Genomic DNA, 21550 nt, shown 5'->3' on the forward strand with positions numbered 1-21550 from the left:
GTGTGGAACCAAGAAGAAAATCCAAGCTGCCTGATCTTAAATCCTGTACACTTAACATAACTCTAAACTATCTTTAAAATGGGAACATAGTAAAACCTCAAAAAACTTGTCAGACTCAAGTTACATGATGCATAGAAAGTTGTTAGTGTGGGGTCTGACACACAATAAATGTGCAATAAATACAGACACAGCCATTGAAATGATTACACACATACGTACAGAAGCAGAGTCAGACCTACTGGTGCTGTTCCTTTAAACACAGCACCCAGGAGGCAGAGGCAGACAGATCTCTGTGAGTTTCAGATTAGCCAGAACCATACAGTGAGACCCTGCCTCAATAAATAAATGCCACAGTGCAAAGTCAGAAATAAGCACATCTGCAGTCTATTTCCCAGGAAGACCTCTTCTTGTACAGTACAGTACCATCATGGGATTACAGGAGACGACTGGGCTGGGGAGGAGCAGGCTGTGAATCACAGCTTCTCTAAAGAGCAGCAACCTCAATATCCAGAGCTGCTCAGGAGTAGGACTGTTAAAGCAGCCGGAATGGTTCCCTGTTAACATTCAGGCTGCAGTCATGAGGACAGTTTCCAATCGAGCAATATAGAAATGCATCTGCTGCAGTCATCCTTCTGTCCTTTAATGCTGGCTTTGCAGTCGCCCTAGGAATAAACAACAGTGTGAAGTCTCTTTCACTGTCTCAGAATCACAACCCCCAAGGGATTCTGATCATACGATCTCTCAGAGTTGTTTGAAGAAAAAAAAATGCATGAAGAGCCAAATGCTTACACTCTGGCCAAGTTAGGAGCCTATGAGAAGGAGAGGCTCGGGGAGGGCTGTTCACTCCATGCATGCTGCAGAATTAGCTCTCTCCCTCTGGGTCTGCTCTGCCTGCAAAGCTCAGCAGCACGGAGGGAGTAAGGGAGCTAGATCCAGGGATCTGCAACAGAAACCATGACAGCCTAAATACCCTGTGGTGCCAACTCCCAGATTCTCATCTATCACTTTCAGACCCTGACTGGCCACAGAGCAGCAGAATTTCAACTCCAATAAACTTGAATGTGCTTCTAGGAAAAGAAGCCAAGCTAAGGAGGAAGGGGGTTGGAAGAGCTTCTCTTGGGCATTTGTCAGACTTCTACCTCCTGGCTGTGTGCAAAGAGGGGACTCAACCTCAGCTTCAAGCTCCCGGCTCTGGATCCTGCCTCTCAGCAGGTAAATGCTAAATTTTCTTGTATTGCCCAACTGCATGTATTAAACTGACTTCCCTGATCTAAAAAGACTATTTGATGATTCTGCTTAAATAATTCAAAGGCATGTGTTAATTTTTCCAATCCCGTTTTGAGTGATTTAGATGAGGGGAAAAAAGAGACTCTTACTTTGTGTGGTCATGTCTCATTTCCTCTTACAACATTAAATTAATGGAACCATAGTTTTAGTAATGACCAAGACAGAAGAATAGATTTCAAAGTCAAAAATGTGTGCTTGCCATGTTTAAATTACCAACACTTATCTGTCATTGTCTTAGACCTGATAGCAGTATAGAAATAGAACGCTTTGGTTTTTTTTTTAGTTAGGAAATCTTTCTAACAGTATATTCTTCTTCGGTTATTTTCAAATTATCCCTTCCCTGACAGCTTTAACAGATCTCTCTCGCCTATCTATCCTTTGTTAAGACGTACACCAGGGGACATGGAATATGCCCAGTTCCTGATTTTGTCTTCTGTAGAAAAACAAAATGCAAAAGGAGAAATAAGAGCTAACAACTGTGCTGTCTCTGAAAAGGTCCTCTCATCTGGGCTTTTCCCAAATACAGCATTTACTTCGAGCCTTGCTTGCTCATTCCTTCAGGAACAAGATCACTCTGCAAGGAGAAAACTATAACCCTGCTTTCAGCTGCCAATCAATACAGTTGAAAAGGTACCCGAGAAGTCCTGCAGTAGAGTTTCATCTGCAGTGCCTTTTGTCTGCAAAGAGGTTAAATAGGCCACCTTGACATTGCAGACTCCTCTGGGTCAGGCTCAAACTACACTGAATCGAAATGTGCCCACACTGAAAAAACAAAATTATCCTCTCCTTTCTCTTAGATCCCAAGATTTTGTTTTCAGTTTTTAGCTTGCTCAGCTAAATCTTTGTTTCTGACTGGTTTCCTTTGTTTTTCTTAAAGACCCCCTATTAAGAAAGATTTAAATTTTGGATCATCTAATGAAGTCCAGCAAGGTAGAGCAGTCTCTTTCCTCTGCTAATCAATCACCAGACGGGACTTCCCACATCTAGAAAGAATGTGTGTGTTGTTTGAAGACCAAGCACCCACCCCCACTTTTTTTCAAAGAGTTTTTGTACAATCACTAGGCAGTTAAAGTACTGGGGTGTTTTCCTTGTCCTTCATTGTATCTCCAGCAGGCTCTTCTGGCACAGGCCCACAGTAAAACAATAAATAGTGGTGACAGATGAGGTGTGTGGTGGAACATCTGGAGCACCCCAAAATGTCCCTTACATTCTCTCTTGACCCGTGTTCTTTCTCAGCTGATGTGCAGCCAGATGTGGACATGAATGCTTTAGTTAAGTTTAGCACAATGTCCAAAACATATTGGATGTTATAAACAACTTGTCAAAAGGCTTAAGGTGTGTTGGACTTTCCTATCATCCTGGAACAACCTTTAGTGGGGGAAAAAAAAAAGCCATAAATCCAGGAGAAGCTCTTACAGGTCTCCCAGGATGCCTTCTGCAGAAGCTCCAGTTGTGCCGGTACCACCACCTAGCCAAGGCCTGTGTCTTTGTCATTAACATCAAAGGATGTACAGAACTCTGGAAGAAAGTGACTGCTTCAAAGACAGCCAATCTAATTAGCATGAGAAAGAGGAAATGGGCTCTGGTTCATACATGATGACTATATAGCTCTGACTTACATTAGACTACATGCATGTGGTTTATATGCACATTGTCACAAGAAATAATAGCTCAGGGACTCTGGACAAATGACTTCACCTTTTTGTACCATAAGAACCCTTTGTCATAATCATAAATAAGAATCATAAAAACAATAGATACTACAGAGATTGGATGGGAGAATGAGCTGGAAAAAGGATGTATCATTAGCATTCTGTCTAAACTCCACTCCCACAGTTACCTGGCAACAGCCAGGTAGGCCTGGCCGAGTATAAAAGGGGATGCTTGTCCCCCTCCTCACTCTCTTACTCTTCTGCTCTTGCTTCTCCTCTCTCCCCCTTTCCCTTCCCTTCCTCCTCTCTCCACGAAGTCATGGCCAGCCTCTACTCCTCTACCTCTCTACTCTCTCCTCTCTCTCTCTCTCTCTCTCTCTCCCTCTCTCTCTCCCTCCCTCCCTCCCTCCCTCCCTCCCTCCTCCCCCTCCCCCCCCCTCTCCTCTCTCTCCTCTCTCTCTCTGCCTCTACTACCCTCCTGGCTCCCCTGCCCATGCCCTGAATAAACTCTACCGAGACATCCCCTTCCCCCATACCTCTCCACACACCTATAGAACATACTCTTTATCTCTTTATCTTTTTATAAACACAACAGAGGCTTCTAGTAGCAAAATTAGAAAAGAAGAAGGAAATATTCTTAAGTTATTTTTTCTTTATTCAAAGAAACATAAAAGAAGCCATCTTAGGACCTCAGCACAATGTGTTTGTTAAGTCTCCCTGCTTTATCATTTAGCTGCTTCTGCAAAGGCCAAGTCTAATGAAAGGGACCGCCCTCAGTGTCAGCCCTTCCGGAGGCTTGGAGGAGCCATGCCAGTCTGCAGTCGGCCCTGCTTGAGGGGTTTGCTTGGACCAGGGAAAAAGGCCCCAACACTTTCTTTTCAGATCTTTCTTGAAGGCAAGAATAGAGGTTTTGACTTGCTCTGGGGGTGTTCTTTCTGTTGACAGGCAAACAAAAAGGCTTTTTTGGTGGTGGTTGTTGTGGTTTTTTGTAAACCTCTCCCCTATGTTCCTAGCACTGAGATGTCAGCTGCTTTTCCTGGCTGCAGTAAAGCAGGAGCTGCCTGTTGTCATAGTGATGAAAGGGTATAGAGGGGAGCCCAGGTCTTCACCAGCTCCGTGAAACAGCCCTGGCTGGCCTTAAAATGCCTCTGTGGAGACGAGGTCACCAGTCCTGCCTCATTTCTTTCCTATTATACAACCAACTTAAGTGCAGCAGTAGCTAAATGTTTCCTTAAAGGATTCAGTGAATAGGAAGTATTGAACTAAGAGGTAAAGCAGAAGCCATCTCCCATGGATGCAAGGATAAACAACCCGTAAGGGAAAGGAGAAATGGCCGGTCACCTCACTTGCTTGGTGACACACACAGCTGTTATTACTCAGCATCCAACCTGCATTTCAAAAGCCTCAGTTTCTCCCCCCACTCAAATCCTGCTAAGCACCCACCCAGCACCTTATGCTCTTCACAAAGTCAGTGCTGGCAGGGATGGCCCTTTTGAACTTGGAGTCTCCCAGAGAGTAAAACAGCCTCAGAAGAATCCTTGCTTTGTTGTGGACCTGTAAAGAAAAAAAGCACGGGAATTGTTGTCCATTTAGTTTAATCAGGTTTGTTTATTTGTTTATTTTACATTTAAAGAGGAAAAATGTCTTTTAATACTTAGATGAAGGTGTAAGACATTTCATCTTCCCTAAAATGTTAACTTTCACAACATCTGTTTCTCTGGTGACTTTTAGGTCAGACAACTGCTTAAATGCTATTTTTATCTGATGCCTCAAGGCACTGATGCATGCAGCGCCCCTTATCCAGTGAAATGCCAGGGAGGCAGCAAGGAGAAACTAGAGCAAGACAGGGCTTTTCGGGCTGTGTGTAGGGAAATGGTCATTAATCAAACCATCCCAGGAATGGAAACCTTGAGACCAAAACCACCTTCATTTCTCCGGTGGTTTTGGTCAAACTAAACGTACAAATGAGCAGTGTTAAGGTAATGTATCACGTCGTCTAACTCAATTTATGGAGATTTTAAATACCTTTTCATGTTAAGCATTTCTGTTTTTTATTATCTCACACTTCTGAGTTCTGTGGAGAGTCTTACATATGTGTTGGTCTGGACTGGATCTAACCTGTAGCAGACTGACATTGAGCTCCTCAATCTGGAAGATTACGATTTACCTTTGAAAACCTGCTGACTCTGAGAGTAGCCCCAGGCACAAGTACTCATCCGCATTTTAATTACTTACCAGCTCCTTGCCTCTCCCAGAGCTCGCTAAAGCTTATGTAAAACCACCGGAGTCTGCGACTGAGTCATTTCAACACCAGAAGTGATGAAGTCATGCCTTTAGCGTCGTGGTTAAATCTGCTTTATTTCTTTTCTCGCCCATTTTGTCAAGGTCGCAGGGAATGAATGCAGGCAAAGCTTGAGGCCACTTCAGATTGGTTTCCTGAACAGAACTTTATTGCTCAAAATGAAGTAATTGAGACCATGTACATTAGTGAGAGAGACTACAGGAGCATCTACAATGAATCAATCCATTTATACAGCATAGGTTTTTCGGGTAAAAAAAAAAAATCACACTGTATCTGAGCACACATTGTATGTAACAGTATGCTGAAACCTAGGTTGCATTGGTAAAGCATGTTCGTTCTAAGAGAGTTTGATGGCGCTTAACCTCAAGGTTAAAAGTAGCTTCTCCCTGCCCCTCTGTCCCCTCTACCCCTCCTCCCCCATCTGAAGGCTAAACAGAGGTTAATTGTGTGTGGCAGGGTAGCGGGGGGTGGGGGGGGATAAATATGAACATCTCGTGTGCAGACCTTAGAGCCAGAAGGACCACAGCCTATGTGACAGTTTGATGGACAACCAATCAAATCGTCCAAGAAAGAGCAGAGAAAGAGATGCAGATCTTCAATTTCCCACAAAGCAGCAAGCACTTCAGCACTAAGTATGGGGAGTCTGTCTGATTTGGGCAAGTGCGGCTTAACATGCCTGTGGATTTCTGGTTAGATTCAAAGCCTTGATGGCCATGAGCCTTGTTTACCCCAAATGAAAATCCAGATGATAGGAGATTTAATTGGGAAAGATATAGGTTTCTGTGGTCTGGGAAAATCTGAGAATGTCACTCACTCTCAGAATAAGCACACCTTGATGTCAGACGGTGACTCAGCAGAAAACTCAAAATAGGAGAGCTTTGTGTGATCCTTCAGATGATTTTAATGCCGAGCTGTAGACCTCTCCCTGGAGACTCATTAATACTTTAAAAGCCCCAAAGCACCACTGTTTGCTCTAGATCAGGTAGCAGCATGCATTTGGTAGCTGAAATATGACTAAAGGATTTGATCTGGGATAGCAAAGCCTGTGACTCTCGCTTAAGGCTAGGGGAGCAGTCTGGGTCTGACTATGAAGGGCCTAACTAGTCATGTGTTTACTACCTAGCCAGAAAGGAAATTTTCCATAGCTACAGTAACTACTAAAAATAGCGGCCTACAGGCTTCCTCTGATACAAACAACCTCAACAGAGGATACCTGGCCTTATTTGGAAGTGTGGATGTACATGTTCCAGGAAATAAAACATTCATAAGAAGGAGACATGGGGAAAGCAGAGAGGATAGTCAATGCAATGGTTTCCCTGCTTTAGGGTCCCTGGTAAGTCTTTCTCAGGTCCCTAACTTGAAACAAAGATGAACAGATCACAGGGCTGTCAGCCTTTGAGACCAGATCCCGAAGGTAGTCTCCACCATCAGGAAGGGAAGGGGCTCAGCTGTCTGGTGACTCAAGGCAAAATAAGGGCAATTCAGGCAGGAGGCAGAACTGTCAGCGCCCACATTTCCACATAGCGTGATGTGACCTGCAGAAAGGAGGGATTTTTGTTTTTGTTTTTTTTTGGTTTGGTTTTTTGAGACAGGGTTTCTCTGTGTAGTCCCAGCTGTCCTGGAACTCACTCTGTAGACCAGGCTGGCCTTGAACTCAGAAGTCTGCCTGCCTCTGCCTCCCAAGTGCTGGGATTAAAGGCATGTGCCACCACCAACAGGCAAGAGGAATCTTTCAGAGGTGGCAGGTGCAGTGGCCCTGGCTTTTAAAGCAAGGAAGAGAAAGGAGAGCAGTAACAGTAACCAAAGGTCAAAAACATGAGAGTTATGCCAAGCAGGATTGAGTGCTGAAGTAGTCTAGAACTTAAGAAATAAAATTTAACTTACTTTAGATGTATATATGTTCTAAAGTAACATGATGATTTAATTACTGTTCTTTTTTTAAAAAAAAAAAAAGATACAAACTAGAAAGAAATCAATATAAAAGTCTACTCTACCATGCCCTTACTATAAATGTCTATAAAATGTTACAGAGACTGAAATGGGAACAATTACAACCACGAAAGAACACACAGTGAATGGACTGTTTAATCTGGATGCATAGTGATGCTATAGTGTGCCAAACTTAGACACCCTGCCCTCTAGGAGACAGACACTTCTAGACAGAGTTAGAGAAGAATTGGGGGCTTCCATTAAGGAAAATGTCCCTTTCTCACTTCCCATCTTCAGTCTGGAGGACCCTACCCCTGTTCTCATAGGCCGTGCCTGTCACGGGTTGGACCACTCACTTGCAGACCCACCCATGTCTCCAGGCTTGTCTGGACGCTATTTCCATCTGAAGAATAGGACATTCCAGCTCTTCGGCTTGCTTTTCCAAGCATGGAGTTTGGAGGACCTGCTAAGAAATCTAACTACTACTTCCTTTCATGGTGAAATCCAGTTACAGCCTCTCCCATGTTGAAAGGCAATCCTCTTAACACAAGAAGAAGCCAGACAGAGAGTCTGTGTGCTCTTCCCTGTTATAATAGCATAACTCTCTCCACAGGTGTCGATACAGAGAGGTTACAAGAACCTTGGCCAGAAATAATCCTCATGACCTATTGCAATCCCTTTGCCCCTGAAAAGAAAAAAAAAATTTACATGTGATACCAGGAATTTGAGGGAATTTTCTAAAGATCTATTAGCTATAACAAAGTAACTTTTGAGCTAGCATCTACTCCCTTCACACAACTTTTTTTTTTTAATTAAGCAAAGATGACTTTTCCAGAGCTAAAGAGATACTCAGCCACTGAGAGCACTTGCTGTTCTTCCAGGGACTCTGAGTTCAGATCCTAACACCAACAGCTAGGGGTTCACAATTGACTAACTCCAACTCCAGGGGATCCAACACGCTCTCTAACCTCAGCTTGCACTTACAGACACATAGACATACACATAAATAAAGATAATAAATTTGAGTATTTTAAAAAGATGGCTTTCCCCTGTTGAACCTGGAAGGCAAAGTTAAGTAAGTCAATAATAGAATAAGTTATCTAGGCCAGTATTTCCCCATAATCTGTGATCATACTGCGTGCTGCCTGCCACACTATGTGCTACCACCATGATAGCACCTCTTCACTGGTGGATTAGTGCGAAACAGTGATGTGGTGTGGAGAACAGTGTCCCTGATTTCTTCAAACCCAACTGAAGTAAGTGGAGACAAGTTTATTTATAGAAATATGTATTTTATAAATGCTTGAGATAAATATTTATAAATTGGCTAAAATAATAAAATGGTGCATTCCATCCAAATCTCTGCCACACACTACAACCTAACCACTGAAACGGAGCTAGTGTCCAGATTTGTAACTTACTAAGAGAAGAGTAGACAGATGTTTGATTTGCCTACAAACATCCATCCCACTACTGGGTTTTAAACAAAAACAAATGGAATGCAGGTTGAGAAGTGTTTGCTTTTTATAATAGCATAAACTTTACCCTAAGTGAAGTACTCATGCTTTGAGTTAATAAATCTGCTGCACACACAGACACACACACACACACACACATACACACACACACACACACACACACACACACAGAGACACACACACACACAAAGGACTACTCAGAGTGCTTTCATCAGTCATCTTCAGGGGCAAAAAAAAAAAAAAATCACAAGAATTTACCTTCTTTGTGGCAGTGGATGCCTATAACATACCACCCGCCTGGCCAAATAGCCATGCTATGCTGTCACTCTGGAGCCATTTGTAATTCTGGGGCAAGCCACACGCTCCACCTTTTATTGGCTATCAAAAAAAAAAAAAAAAAAAAAAAAAGGTGGGCTAACTCTCTACTCTGTTGGCATTCAGAAGAAACAAAACCCAAATGTGTTTTTTCTTCCTTCTTTCCTACCCCAGCTCTAGCAAGCAGGCATCACTACATCTGAAGCCATTACACTGGAGTTCTTAATCTCTATGCAGAAACTTCCAATAATTTCCTAAAATGGGGAGAGAATAAAACACTAGAAACTTGTTTAAAGCAAGGGAAACCTTTATTTTAGACCTCAGTGCCACCAACAACCTTTACTCGGTAGTTTTCTGAACAGACGATGGAAGGGTTCAGTGACATCTTCCTGTAATCTGACAGTAATGAGAAGCTGCTGATTTGTTTCCAAGTGTTTTGTTATCGCTTGATTTTTTTCATATATAATGTATATATTACCCATGGCCTTAAATCTAGATGTTGTAGGGTTTTTTGTTGTTCTTCCCACGAGGGCCACATATGCTTCCATTGTATTTGGCTCTTTATCTCTGTGTTTTTCTCAAACCCTGTGTGTTTGAAGACTGACCGTAGTCAGGTCTGAGATTGGGTCATGTTGGAGAAGATGTCTAATTTACCTTACTGTTTCCAGCATCTCAAGAGCAGGAAGGATTCCAGGAATCCATAGTCTAGTTCTTGAAGGTCGTGGGCACATTATTTTGTATGTACTCTGAAGCCAGAATTGTCATTTAAAAAAAATTGCCACGTCCACTATTAATTAACCAAAATACAATTATATTTGCATTCAGCTAATTGGATTACTTTTTTTTTTTTTTTTTTTTTTTTGGTTTTTTGAGACAGGGTTTCTCTGTGTAGTCCTGGCTGTCCTGGAACTCACTCTGTAGACCAGCCTGGCCCCGAACTCAGAAGTCTGCCTGCCTCTGCCTCCCAAGTGCTGGGATTAAAGGCGTGCGCCACCACCGCACTCTTGATTGGATAAAATTGTATGTGTCCGAGGACAAAGCATAGCGTGAAAGGGGCTGGTGTAAAAGTAAACAGAACAAAACAAAATGAACGAACTACACAGCATCTAAAGGGTCCAGGGCATGGCATCCCCTGGAACACAAGATTGGAAGATATCCAAACCTATTCCCTAGAACACGAGATAGGAGGATACTCAAACCCACAACTGCTGCATTTTTTAATCAAAGGTTGTTATCAATCAAAAACACAGAGAGGAAATAATGGTTCCAGGCAAGAAACTCAAATTTGAGAACTCTAGAATATAATTCTGAGTTATTTACCAAAGTTTGGGCAGTGTGTGCAGAAGGGAGGGGCTTTTGGGAACAGGGTAGTAAAAACTAAGTTCCTAAATAAAAGAGGAGGGAAAGTTCTCTGAACCCAGATAAAAAATGCTGTGAGAGAATCATCAGGGAGGGCTATGTCAACTGAAGGGAGCTGCAAACAGCAGACCCTAGCCTTATTTGCCTTTAACTCTAACTTTCAGGGTTCCCTGTTGGCTGAACCCAACAGGAACTGGATAAGGAAACCTGTTGATCCTAGTCCCATGGGCCCCACACAGCTGAAGGTAGTGGGAGGGGGGAACATCTTCCCAGAGTGGAGGGGAGCCGCCACAACTTGCTGAGAACCTGCTGAGAACCCACTGTGCTTTTGCCTGGCTGAAGGGAGAAGAAGTAAAACTACAGCCTCTGCACTTTTCCCAAGAATTCTTCTAGCTAGCTTCAGTTGGAAAGCTCTTTAGGACTAGTTGCATTTCCAGCTGTGAGTGGTGAGCTATGCTGCATCACTGGGTAAGCAACTGCAGTCTTCCTAAAGGTGTTGGCCCTGACCAGGCAACATGAGACACTCCCACCATGTGCTAAGTCCTGGAGGGACTACTCGGACTGCTTTCATTCCTGGCTCACACAAGAGCCAAGATCTCCTCAAAGCACACCAGTATTCCCCAAAGGCTCCTGGGACCATGAGAATCAGGCTACTTGGAACTGTGTCTAGGTATTATTTGCTGTTTTTCTTCATCCTGAAAGAGAACTCCTCCAGTGAATAATTCCTGGTCCATTCACACAGTTGAAAGCACTTGAAATGCCTCTGAACTAGAACAGGACAACTGACTTCTTTAATGAAAGGAACAATTTCCATTGAGGCCAAGAGCTTTATTTCATACTCATGTAGTTAAACTACTAAGAGAAACTCAAAGAAAAGCAGTCAGAGGAGGAAGAACTGCACATTTGAGAGGGGGAAGCTAGAGGGGAGGGAGGTAAAGAGATCTAAAGATAGAAACAGGATATCTGATCACAGCCAGCAGGAGCCAGTCTGCAGGAGGGAACTGCCATGCTTTTAGCAACATGAGTACATCACTGTATTATTAAGCCCCGCTGTATCATTCTTGGTGTCAAGTGCAAGGGGCCTTCAGAGGAGCCACACTGAGTTGTACAGGATTCATGTAGCCAGGAGTTTGCATATTGTATGGAGCCTTCTTTGTTAAAATAAAAGAATCACAATCAAGCTCTGAACTCCCTGTGGCTCACATGCAAACAAGAACTCTAAAACTTGAGCTTCTTAGCTTTGTGATATATCTGTCACTCAAGTATCTAGTTAGATGATAAGATGATTTAGACAGATTGAGATAGATAAGTTGATAGATGATTGATAGAGACATAAATGGATGGATAGATGATTGATAGATACATAGATGACAGATAGATAGATAGATAGATAGATAGATAGATATACATAGATGATAGATAGATAGATGATAGATAGGATAGATAGATAGATGATAGATAGATAGATAGATAGATAGATAGATAGATGATAGATAGATGATAGATAGATAATAGATGATAGATAGATAGATAGATAGATGATAGATAGATGATAGATAGATACATAGATAGATGATAGATAGATAGATGATAGATAGATAGATAGATAGATAGATAGATGATAGACAGACAGACAGACAAATAGATAGATAGATAGATAGATAGAGAGATAGATAGATAGATAGACAGATACATAATGAGAGATAAGTAGATAGAGACATAGATAGATGGATAGACAGATGATTGATAGACATAGATACACAGACAAATAAATGAGAGATAATTTCAGATATTTATATCTAAAAGAATATGGAAAAATACTGTTAAACATTAAATGATGCAACAATGAAGACGCCTTGCATGCACAGAAAAAAAGGAACAGAGCAAATGTTAAAACCTAATTGACAAAGATACGACCAAAATGACTTCCCTAATTACACTATGAGGTAGAGCAAGACAGAGGCTAGCTAAAGGCCAGTTCCTGAGGGGAAAACACTGAAAACTGCTTGGTGTGTCCGAGCCTCTCAGAGGGTAGGAACAAGACACGGGGAGATTAGCATGTAGTGTGAGGTGACAAGGAATTCTGAGAGGGATGTCGAAGAGGTTTGCCAAAGTGCTCGTTGCAGTCTTACCCTGAAAAGCCTGTGGGATCCTCCAAACGTAATTAAAGTAATCCCTCAATAACATGGCCCAGAAAAAAAGGGGCTGTGCGCATTTCTTCTGAGTGAGGGAAGGGATCTGTGAGGATGTCCATGCAAAGCACCCACACCCACTGGGGTATGTATGATTTCCATGACCAGAATGGACACAATGGCAAAATGGCCCAGGGGCAAAGTGAAGTGTTGGCGAAGTTCTCCTTGGTGTGCAGCGCTGAGGAATGGAGGTGAGATCACAGGTGGAATACCCAAGTGGCACATAGGGAGAACACTGGCTTGCAGTATTAGCTACTATTAAGACTGTGAAAAGAAGGTACTTTTTCAATAAAATTATACTTTAGGAAGCACTAAAAGACTCAACTTCTATTTCAATCATCTATTGCGGAATACCACAGTGACTCCAAACAGTAGTCTTTATAACAACTCTAGACTTTATGGATCAGTATCTGATCAAGAGTGTCCCTCACATGTCAGGGAGCTTTACCAAGGACACGTGAAAACCTGAGATCATCAGGAATGGCAAAGGATGTCTTCAATTGTTTAACATTCTCTGGCAAGTAGCTCGGGGCTCCTGAAACAACTGTTTCAAGAGAGAAAAATTAAAATTCTGTGGCCTGGATGCAGAAGTTTGGAACATGCCTGCTACCATGATCACTTCATCAAGCAAGTCACTGAGGGCAGCCTAGATTCGAGGACAGAAATGAGACTACATTCCATAAGAAGAACAGCAAAACCCTCACCACCTCCTCACCATAATGTTCCAACATGGAGAAATGTAAGAAGTGATCTCCAGACAGCTAACCAGCATCTCTTGGGATACGGCTGCTATCTGCCCAGCTTTGGTTCCTAGTAGAATATCTCTTTCTTCTGCCAAATGATTCATCTGGATATGGCACATATTGAATAGCCAATGGCAAAATTCTAAATGTTTCAGATTCTCAGTGCTTGTTTTCCCTAGAAAAGCCTTGCCTATGAGTCTAGCCCATGAGTCTAGCTGGTACCTTTTAAAGTCTCAGCTTAAGTCTTCCATCTGGGAAGAGGCATCCTGTTCTGTACCAGAGGAAAAGGATCCCTACCAAATCCCAACTTCAGCCTCTCTGGGTTTATGTCGATAAACACTGGTGTGTAGGAAAGACCATAAGAGCACTTAGTGTCAAGAGGATTTTAAGTCTGTGGGTTATTAATGACTAGAATTACTAAGCTGTTTTCTACCTTGGAGTGTTTCGAGAAACTGGCAGTTCCTCATTTCCTTGTCACTAGTATGGGGAGTCCCAGATAGCTAGATGTTCCCATTTGGGTCTCATGGGAAAGACTACTTCTTTCCCTATTGTGTAGATGAAGAAATGACTTGACTGAGGTCTCTGGGCGGTTGGAAGGCAGTTCCAGTCTGCATTTCCGACTCTATCTCCCTGCCCACTGCACTTCCCAATGTGCTGCTCTGAGCAGGCTGATAGGCCTGGAGAAGAACTTCCATCATCTCATCTCCACGGCACAAAATTGAGTCATCAAGTATAATTCCACACACGTAAAATCTTGTCTCTCTCTGCATCTTTCATCTAGAGTTTCTTCTGGGTCTTTCTGAAAACAAAGTCTGCATTTGTAGAAACAGCCCACTGAGTCTGAATACCTAGAAATAAAGGATTTTTACACTTATCCCAGAATAAATGGTATTCGTCCTACTGAGCAAGGACACCACAGTTTTCATCTTCAGAGTGTTCCGCAAGCATCAGCTCGTTAAGCCTCTGAGTCTTCAGGGTGGCAGCATTTTCATCTCACATTTCCTCAGATGGTTGTCTGCTTCTTTATACAAATCAGCACATTCACATCAGAACCTACAGACCATGAAGTTGTCCCCTCAATGTGAGACAAGCACAGTGCCCTGGGTGAGTCAGCATGCCCAGTGATCTTAAGGGCAAGGAACACACAAGAACTGTCTCCTTTTTTTTTTTTTTTTTAATATTAGACAGACAAGTACTTACCAATGGCTTACTGGTAGTATGTCACCTTTGATAGTTTTTGCATCATATTAAACATTACATTTTGAAATAAACAAAAAGGATACTCCCTTTTTCAATGATTCTTTACAATTAACACTCACTGAGAGAATCAAGGATTTTTGAACTATCATCAGTCATAGATACATCTTCTGTGTTCCCGCTAAATTTACTATTTACTCTAAATTTATCTTATTTTCGCTCTTGATTCCATAAATGAAACATTGTTATTAAATTTTTGTTCTCTGAGAATTTTACGTGTGAGTACTATATTTACGTCATTCTTAAAGCACCCTCTTCTTCCTCTTGGGCATCCTCTTCCCCTGGGAAAATATTTATTGTTGATACAATAGTCAGAATATATTTCAGAGAAAAGATTGTCTGGAGGCTATGAAATGTATAGAGTTGCCATTGGTTTCCTAGTAAAACATTACGCTGGAGCTGAACTGGAGGTCTCCATTTTCTCATTGTACATGGAAACATGAAGGATTAGGTTTTATGGTACTAAAATGAGGTAAGAGCCGAAATAAATCTGCCCATTGAGATGCATGAGACTACTAGAACAACAGTCACTTATAGAATGAACAATGTCCAAGTCACCCTTGTGAAATCTAGGAATCTTCCTGAAGGAAGCCTCCATGGTCACTGATGCTGTCTTCTCTATTTGCAGATCTAGCCAGCATGAAGGCTGTGCTTCTCCTCCTGTATGCAGTGGGAACTGCTGCCGCCATCCCGGTAAAGGTCCTTTCTTCTGTGTTATATCTCTCTCTCTCTTCTGCCTGCATTTGGGAACCATTGTCCTTGAGATGCTGAAGCAGGAGGCTCCATCTCAAGACTAAAAAGACCCAGTCCCAAACAAAACTACACATACACACACACACACACACACACACACACAAAATAGTTCTTTTAGGATGACTTTGGATTCTTTTTCATTCCAATTACATTCTTTATTGCCCAAGAAGTAAATGTATAAGTAAAAGGGAAAAAAATCAAGATAATATACTTTAAAAATGTTTTCAAACAATAAGGTAAAATAAATATGCAGCAGAAAATACTGACTAATTATTACCTTATTAAACAGAGTGTACCCCAAACGAACAGCCAGGGAGAAATAAATTAACTTACAGATCTGTGGAAAAATAAAGAATTTAACATGTGTTACATAACCATTCTCCTCCAGTATTTTCTCCAAGCTCAAATGCATGCTATCTGATTTCTCAGATTGAGACTCTCTCCTGATAATCTATAGTAATAAAAACAGGAATCAGTGTGGTAGGACTATAAATGCTTTGGTGGTAATCATAGAATGGCTGCTACCTCATCTCTGGGCTGTCCAAGAATGTGTGCTCCAAGTAGGTATGACTAGAGCATCCTCTACTTCCTGTTCTGGCACAAGCACCCCAACATCATCTACAAGTGATAAAGCCACTGCACTGAAATCATACTCTTGGGGACCGTGTCTCAGCCTGAGCACTGTAGGGAGGTTTCCTTTTAAAACAGATCCTTGTGATCATTACTGATGTCCCACAGATGGCCTGTGTCATCTTTCATTCATGCCATCTGGTTTTTTTCAACCACTGGAAGAACCAACCTCTTCTAAATAGACAAGCAATCGCCTCCTCTTCTCTGGTCTAAAATTCTGTTCTTGTGTTTTAGACAAATGGGAGCTGGTTTCTAATAGCTGAACCAGCAAAACCAAGCTCCATGGCACCCTGATCGAGCAGTTCACCGAGAGAAAGAATTTATGACAGATGCTAAGAATCATGCTTATCTCATGTGGAGTAGTCCAGTTGAATTCACACACTGTACTCTGAAATTAGAAATATGGGACACACTAACATAAAACAGAGTTCCCAGAGAATCATTGCTTTTCTCCTGAAAATATGTTTTCCCTTTGGAGTGGTCATGGATTTAGCTTTGTAAACAGGCACCAAGAGTCTTTGAACCAAATGTTTGGTAACACGCCCACACATAGACACAAGCCAGATGTTTCCTTTCTGGGACAATTTATTATAAGCAGACCCAGCCAGATGCTGAAAAGCTAAGTAACTTCACAAGACTGGCCAGCTTAAAATCCTGTAGGGTTTTCCAATCCTGCTTGAATCCTTCAGCAGGGAGATCCAAGCAGACTCTCAAGAGGCCATGAGAAATAAATACAGACGTGACCATGATAATGAAATAGATTTCAATCACCAGAAACTTCTGAAAGAAATGAGCGGCCTGCTCTACTAGTGTGCACTCCTTGGAACTAGAAGGAACATGGAGGTTTGAGAGGAGAAGCATTCAACAACAAGCCTAACCTCTCCTCTACCTCTATTGTCTCTCAAGACACTCTGAGGATGAGGAGATTTACCAAAATCCCCTCCATTCTTTCTCCTTCCCCTCTTCCCTTCGGCTTCTTTCAAAATATTTTCAATGTTAATCCTCTCAGCTGAGAAGCAGGTGGGATGCAAAACATCAGTCAAATCCTCACAGATTCTGTACTCACCCAACTCACTTCATATCTCCCCCCTCCCCCAGCAGCCCTCAGACAGCTGCCTTGGACAATGACAGCACACGGGAACACTACAGTCAGGGAGAGTCATTATAACTCCTTGAACTTTACAAAATAGTTTACCTGCTCGCTCTGTGTTTCTGCTCACCTTGCCAGCAGTGGTATAAGCCAGCCCCTTGTCAGGCTCCAGCAGAGATTAACAAGCAGTCAATGCTTGAAGGGAGATTTCCCTCCAAATGTAGTTCCTCAGCTTCCCTGTGGTGTGGTTCAGCATTGCCCAGCTCTTCCTTGATATCTGCAATCTTGAGGGAAGCCATTGCTCTTTGAAGCCAGACTCCAAGGTTGTTGTTCCCTATCAGGCTCCATTCCCTGTCCCAAGCAATCGTTGAGTTAGTTCTAAATTAAATTGCTTTTTAGTCAAAGATGTTCTGATGCATGTTGAAACCAATGGGGCTCAGAAAATAAATAAGCCATTTATCAAAAATTGTATAATTTTTCTGGTAATTATCTGTGAGAAATTAAAAGCAGCCACGGGGCTGGACAATGCTATATCCCAAGGTTAATTTTGTTTGTCTTCAACTTTGTGTTAAATAACACTCTTCACAGTTATAAAATATAACTGTTCTTGTCAAAGTTTAAAAATTCTAAAACTCAAGGATGATCATTATTGAAATATTTTTAGCTAGTCTTTGTATATATAACCTTTCATAAATTTGACTATAATTTTTTTAGGTAACAGCATCTTTCAGGCATTTGCTTGTAGCCTAGAAAATTCTAGAGAATACCATTCATTGGTGTTATAAGTAAAGATCCCAGTACTGGTAATAATGACAAGAACAACTCAGTCGTTTTCAGTTGGCATCTATATATTAGTAACATAAAGTCTTCACTTTTTCAGACAAGTGCAAAGTTTCTCTCTGATCATTCCAACCCAACTACCACAACACTGGTGACATCAGAAGATGCTACAGTCCCCATTGTTGGGGTTGAAGCTACAGCAGACATAGAAAACCATCCCAATGATAAGGTAAAACTAATCATTATATTAATATCATTGTTTTTCATTTCCCCTGAGAACTCAGTATCAAAGCATGCTTACAAGTTTCATATATTCTATTTTCAGTTTAATTTTGTAAGTACAATAATCATACAAACTATCTGTAAACACTAAAAGTTATGACTAATAGTATACTCCCTGCAGTAAAGTACGATATGACCATTTCCTTTTACAAAATTCAAATTCAGGCTAAACCCGTTTTCTAGAATGGAAAGAACAACTCAAATATGTTCATATGATAATATCTGAAGAAACAGAGGGAAGAATGTTTAATGCTAGCTTTGTAGTGGTAAATAAGAATACCATGTCATTTGTTCCAAAAACAAACTTTTGTTCATTTAAGGCTGAAAAATCTTCAGCACTGAATTCAGAAGAGGAAACCCAGGAGCATTCAACAGAGCAGGACAAAACCTACAGCTTTGAAGTGGACCTGAAGGATGAGGAGGATGGGGATTTAAGTGTAGATCCAATGGAAGGAGTGCTGGATCTACAAGAAGGTACAAGTAAGCCTCAACAGAAAAGTCTCCTGGAGAACGCTGACTTCTCTGCTCCTGTCCCCACTTCCCTTGTGGATTTTAACCAACGTGCAAATGTCACAAAGGGACAGGAGCAACCTGTAAGTAACTCACACCAGCAACCGAACAGCAAGCAGACCCAAGACTTAATGGACGAAGACAGTCAGACACAAGATCCAGGCATTCCCAATGAAGGAGAGGAAGAAGAGGAAGAGCTAGAAGATATTGGTGCCCCCAGTGATAACCAAGAGGAGGGAAAAGAACCTCCCGAGGAGCAGCCTACCAGCAAGTGGGAAGGAAATGGAGACCAAGCTGATGACACCTTAGAAGAGTCCAGACAACCAACTCAGATAAACAAGACACAGAAGAATCAGTTTGAGCAAGGAAATCAAGGACAAGAGAGTGACTCTAATGCAGAAGGGGAGGAGAGCAAGGAACACGTTCCTCATACAGAGTGGCAGGGCCAAGAAGAGAAAGCTGTCCTTGAAGCTATTGACAACCAGAAGGATCCAGATGAAAAGACACTTTCCACAGAACCTAGCGATGCTGCCACGGTGCCTAGGAATCACGGAGCCAGTGATAACAGGGGCGGTGATGATTCTAAGCATGGTGCAAGCGATGACTATCTCATCCCCAGCCAGGAATTCCTAGAGGCTGAAAGAATGCATTCCCTCTCCTATTACCTCAAATACAGTGAGGAGACAATAGGCGAGAGTGAGAACCGGAGTGAGGCTGGAGACAACCAAGGGGTGAGCTTATTTACGATGACACTTGTCCAATCAGTTAACCGAGAATAGTTGCAGCTGCTCTGCATGTTCCCATACCCTATTGTGTGTGTGTGTGTGTGTGTGTGTGTGTGTGTGTGTGTGTGTGTGTGTGTGTAGCAGTACATTACTAAAATAGAGGGCAGGCTAAGCATCCCTTATGTGACATGACTGGCACCAAAGGCATTGTGATTGTTTCTGGAATTTGGAAATTGTATATATATAACAAGATATCTGGAAAATATAATCTATATTTAAGCACAAAATTTATTCAATTTACACAGACTCTCTATGTGTTGTACATAACTTAAGGATAATTTTATACAATATATTTTATGTGTCTCTTCTGTGACCTGTCACATGAGGTCATATGTCAAGTCTCTAGAGACCATATCAGCTCTCAAACAGGAGTTGGATTTTGGAGAATTACATATTTCAAGTGCTCAGATTATGGATTCTCACCTTGTACAATCATATATTTTTCTTCCTGTCTCCATCATTAGACTGAAAACATGTTTTATTTGGCCTCCTGTTAGAAGCTGACCTTGAAGTTGAGGTGACAATTATTTGAGAAGTATAAGACACAAAGAGAAGTATAAGACACTATGTAATGTTTACATAGAAGTATAAACATTACACAGGAAGGAAAAGAAGCTAACAACAAGATCCTCATTAAATTCATAAAATAACAAACAAACAAACAACCTCCCAAGGACTGATTCATTTAAGAGCAAGGGAGCTGGCACACTTATTTTGTCTGGGCCTTGCTAGAGAGGTAGTAATTCCCCAGCACATCCAGTCTGCCCTTTGAACAGGTCACATAGATGTCCATGGTTGAGGGAGCTTGGAAATGTAAACAGTAGAATTAAAAATCCCTGGAGCTGTCTGGTGCTGGTAACGCACAGCTTTGATCCCAGCACTCTGGAGGCAGAGGCAGGCAGAACTCTGAGTTCAAAGCCAGCCTGCTCTACAGAATGAGTTTTAGGACTCAGATAAACTTTGTCTCTGAAATAAATAAATGAAACAAACACAGAAACAACTCCATCCCTGGAGCTGGCTAGAAATTTTGACAGACCTGAAGAATGTGCTGCTGTTTCAAAAGCTGGGGTCACGATAATTCTGCTGAGCCACAGAGTCTGTCAGAATATCCCCAACAGAATCAGACAGCCAGTAACACTTTTAAAATTAACCATAAAAATTAAAGTGCTGCTCTATTACACAAACACATGCCCAGATGAAAACCCAGACGTTGCAGGAAGGAGAAAGCAGGATTCTGCTTTGATTTAGTGGTTTAATAACCTTGGACTTTCTGGAAGCTTCCTAGCCACACCCCCACAGAAACTGATCCTGTTTGGGTGGCAGTACCCTAAGTCCTTAGACCTCTCTTGCCCCTCTAAGGTAGGAAGTTTCAAAACCTGCTCAGAAAGTTTTACCAATATCTCCATGTAGGTGACTGATGGACCCCCATTCTCAGGACAGAATTCCAAGATAAGGTTATGGGGACAGTGCTTTCCCAACTCTGAAGTAGTGATCTTACCTCACATGCAGTGACTCTTGCTCTCCAAGAGTTACTATCTTGCTCTGCAGTTTCAGGGGTTTATCAATTAAGGTCTGAACACGAACAGCTCTATGGAGGTATACACGGCTCCATGGAGTTATGCACAGCCCTGTGGAGGTGTGCACAGCTTTGTGGAGGTATACACGGCTCCATGGAGTAATGCACAGCCCTGTGGAGATCTGCACAGCTTTGTGGAGGTATACACGGCTCCATGGAGTAATACACAGCCCTGTGGAGATGTGCACGGCTTTGTGGAGGTATACACTGCTCCATGGAGTAATGCACAGCCCTGTGGAGGTGTGCATGTCTTTGCATGGCTCCGTGGAGGTAGGCACAACTTTTTGGTGGTAGGCACAGCTCCTCAGAGGTATGCACACCCCTGTGGAGATATGCACAGTGCACAGTAAGACAGAAAGCAAATTACTGCTCTCTTGAGAGCGCTGAAATTCTGCTCTTGTTCTTTTCAAAGGCCAAGAAAGCTGAGAGCTCACCAAATGCTGAACCTTCAGATGAGGGCAATTCAGGGGGACACAGTGCTGGTGAGTGGATGCTGTATGAGCTGCAGCTGGTCCAGGGGAGATAAGATCTACCATTTGGGTTAGCACCCCTTTTATTATAACCCAGAAATCCACAGCCCCAGCCTCCCCAAGGGAATAGTTTGTAAAGTGTTGGTATTTCTAATATGTG

At 42.1% G+C, this 21550-nt stretch overlaps 1 protein-coding gene across 1 annotated transcript in view; it reads left to right on the plus strand.

Moving 5' to 3' along the window:
- The first annotated feature begins 886 nt into the window (after window positions 1-886).
- Sparcl1 (SPARC like 1) overlaps window positions 887-21550 on the plus strand; it is a 31422-nt gene continuing 10758 nt past the window's right edge. The window contains exons 1-5 of the mRNA XM_028773684.1: window positions 887-1212; window positions 15143-15207; window positions 17868-17996; window positions 18370-19290; window positions 21333-21402. Of these exons, the coding sequence (XP_028629517.1) occupies window positions 15154-15207; window positions 17868-17996; window positions 18370-19290; window positions 21333-21402 (1174 nt within the window). The 5' untranslated portion in view covers window positions 887-1212; window positions 15143-15153. The remainder of the gene's footprint in view (window positions 1213-15142; window positions 15208-17867; window positions 17997-18369; window positions 19291-21332; window positions 21403-21550) is intronic.

The sequence above is a fragment of the Grammomys surdaster genome, unplaced genomic scaffold (assembly GCF_004785775.1).
Source record: "Grammomys surdaster isolate TR1022 unplaced genomic scaffold, NIH_TR_1.0 233, whole genome shotgun sequence".
Lineage (NCBI taxonomy): Eukaryota > Metazoa > Chordata > Mammalia > Rodentia > Muridae > Grammomys > Grammomys surdaster.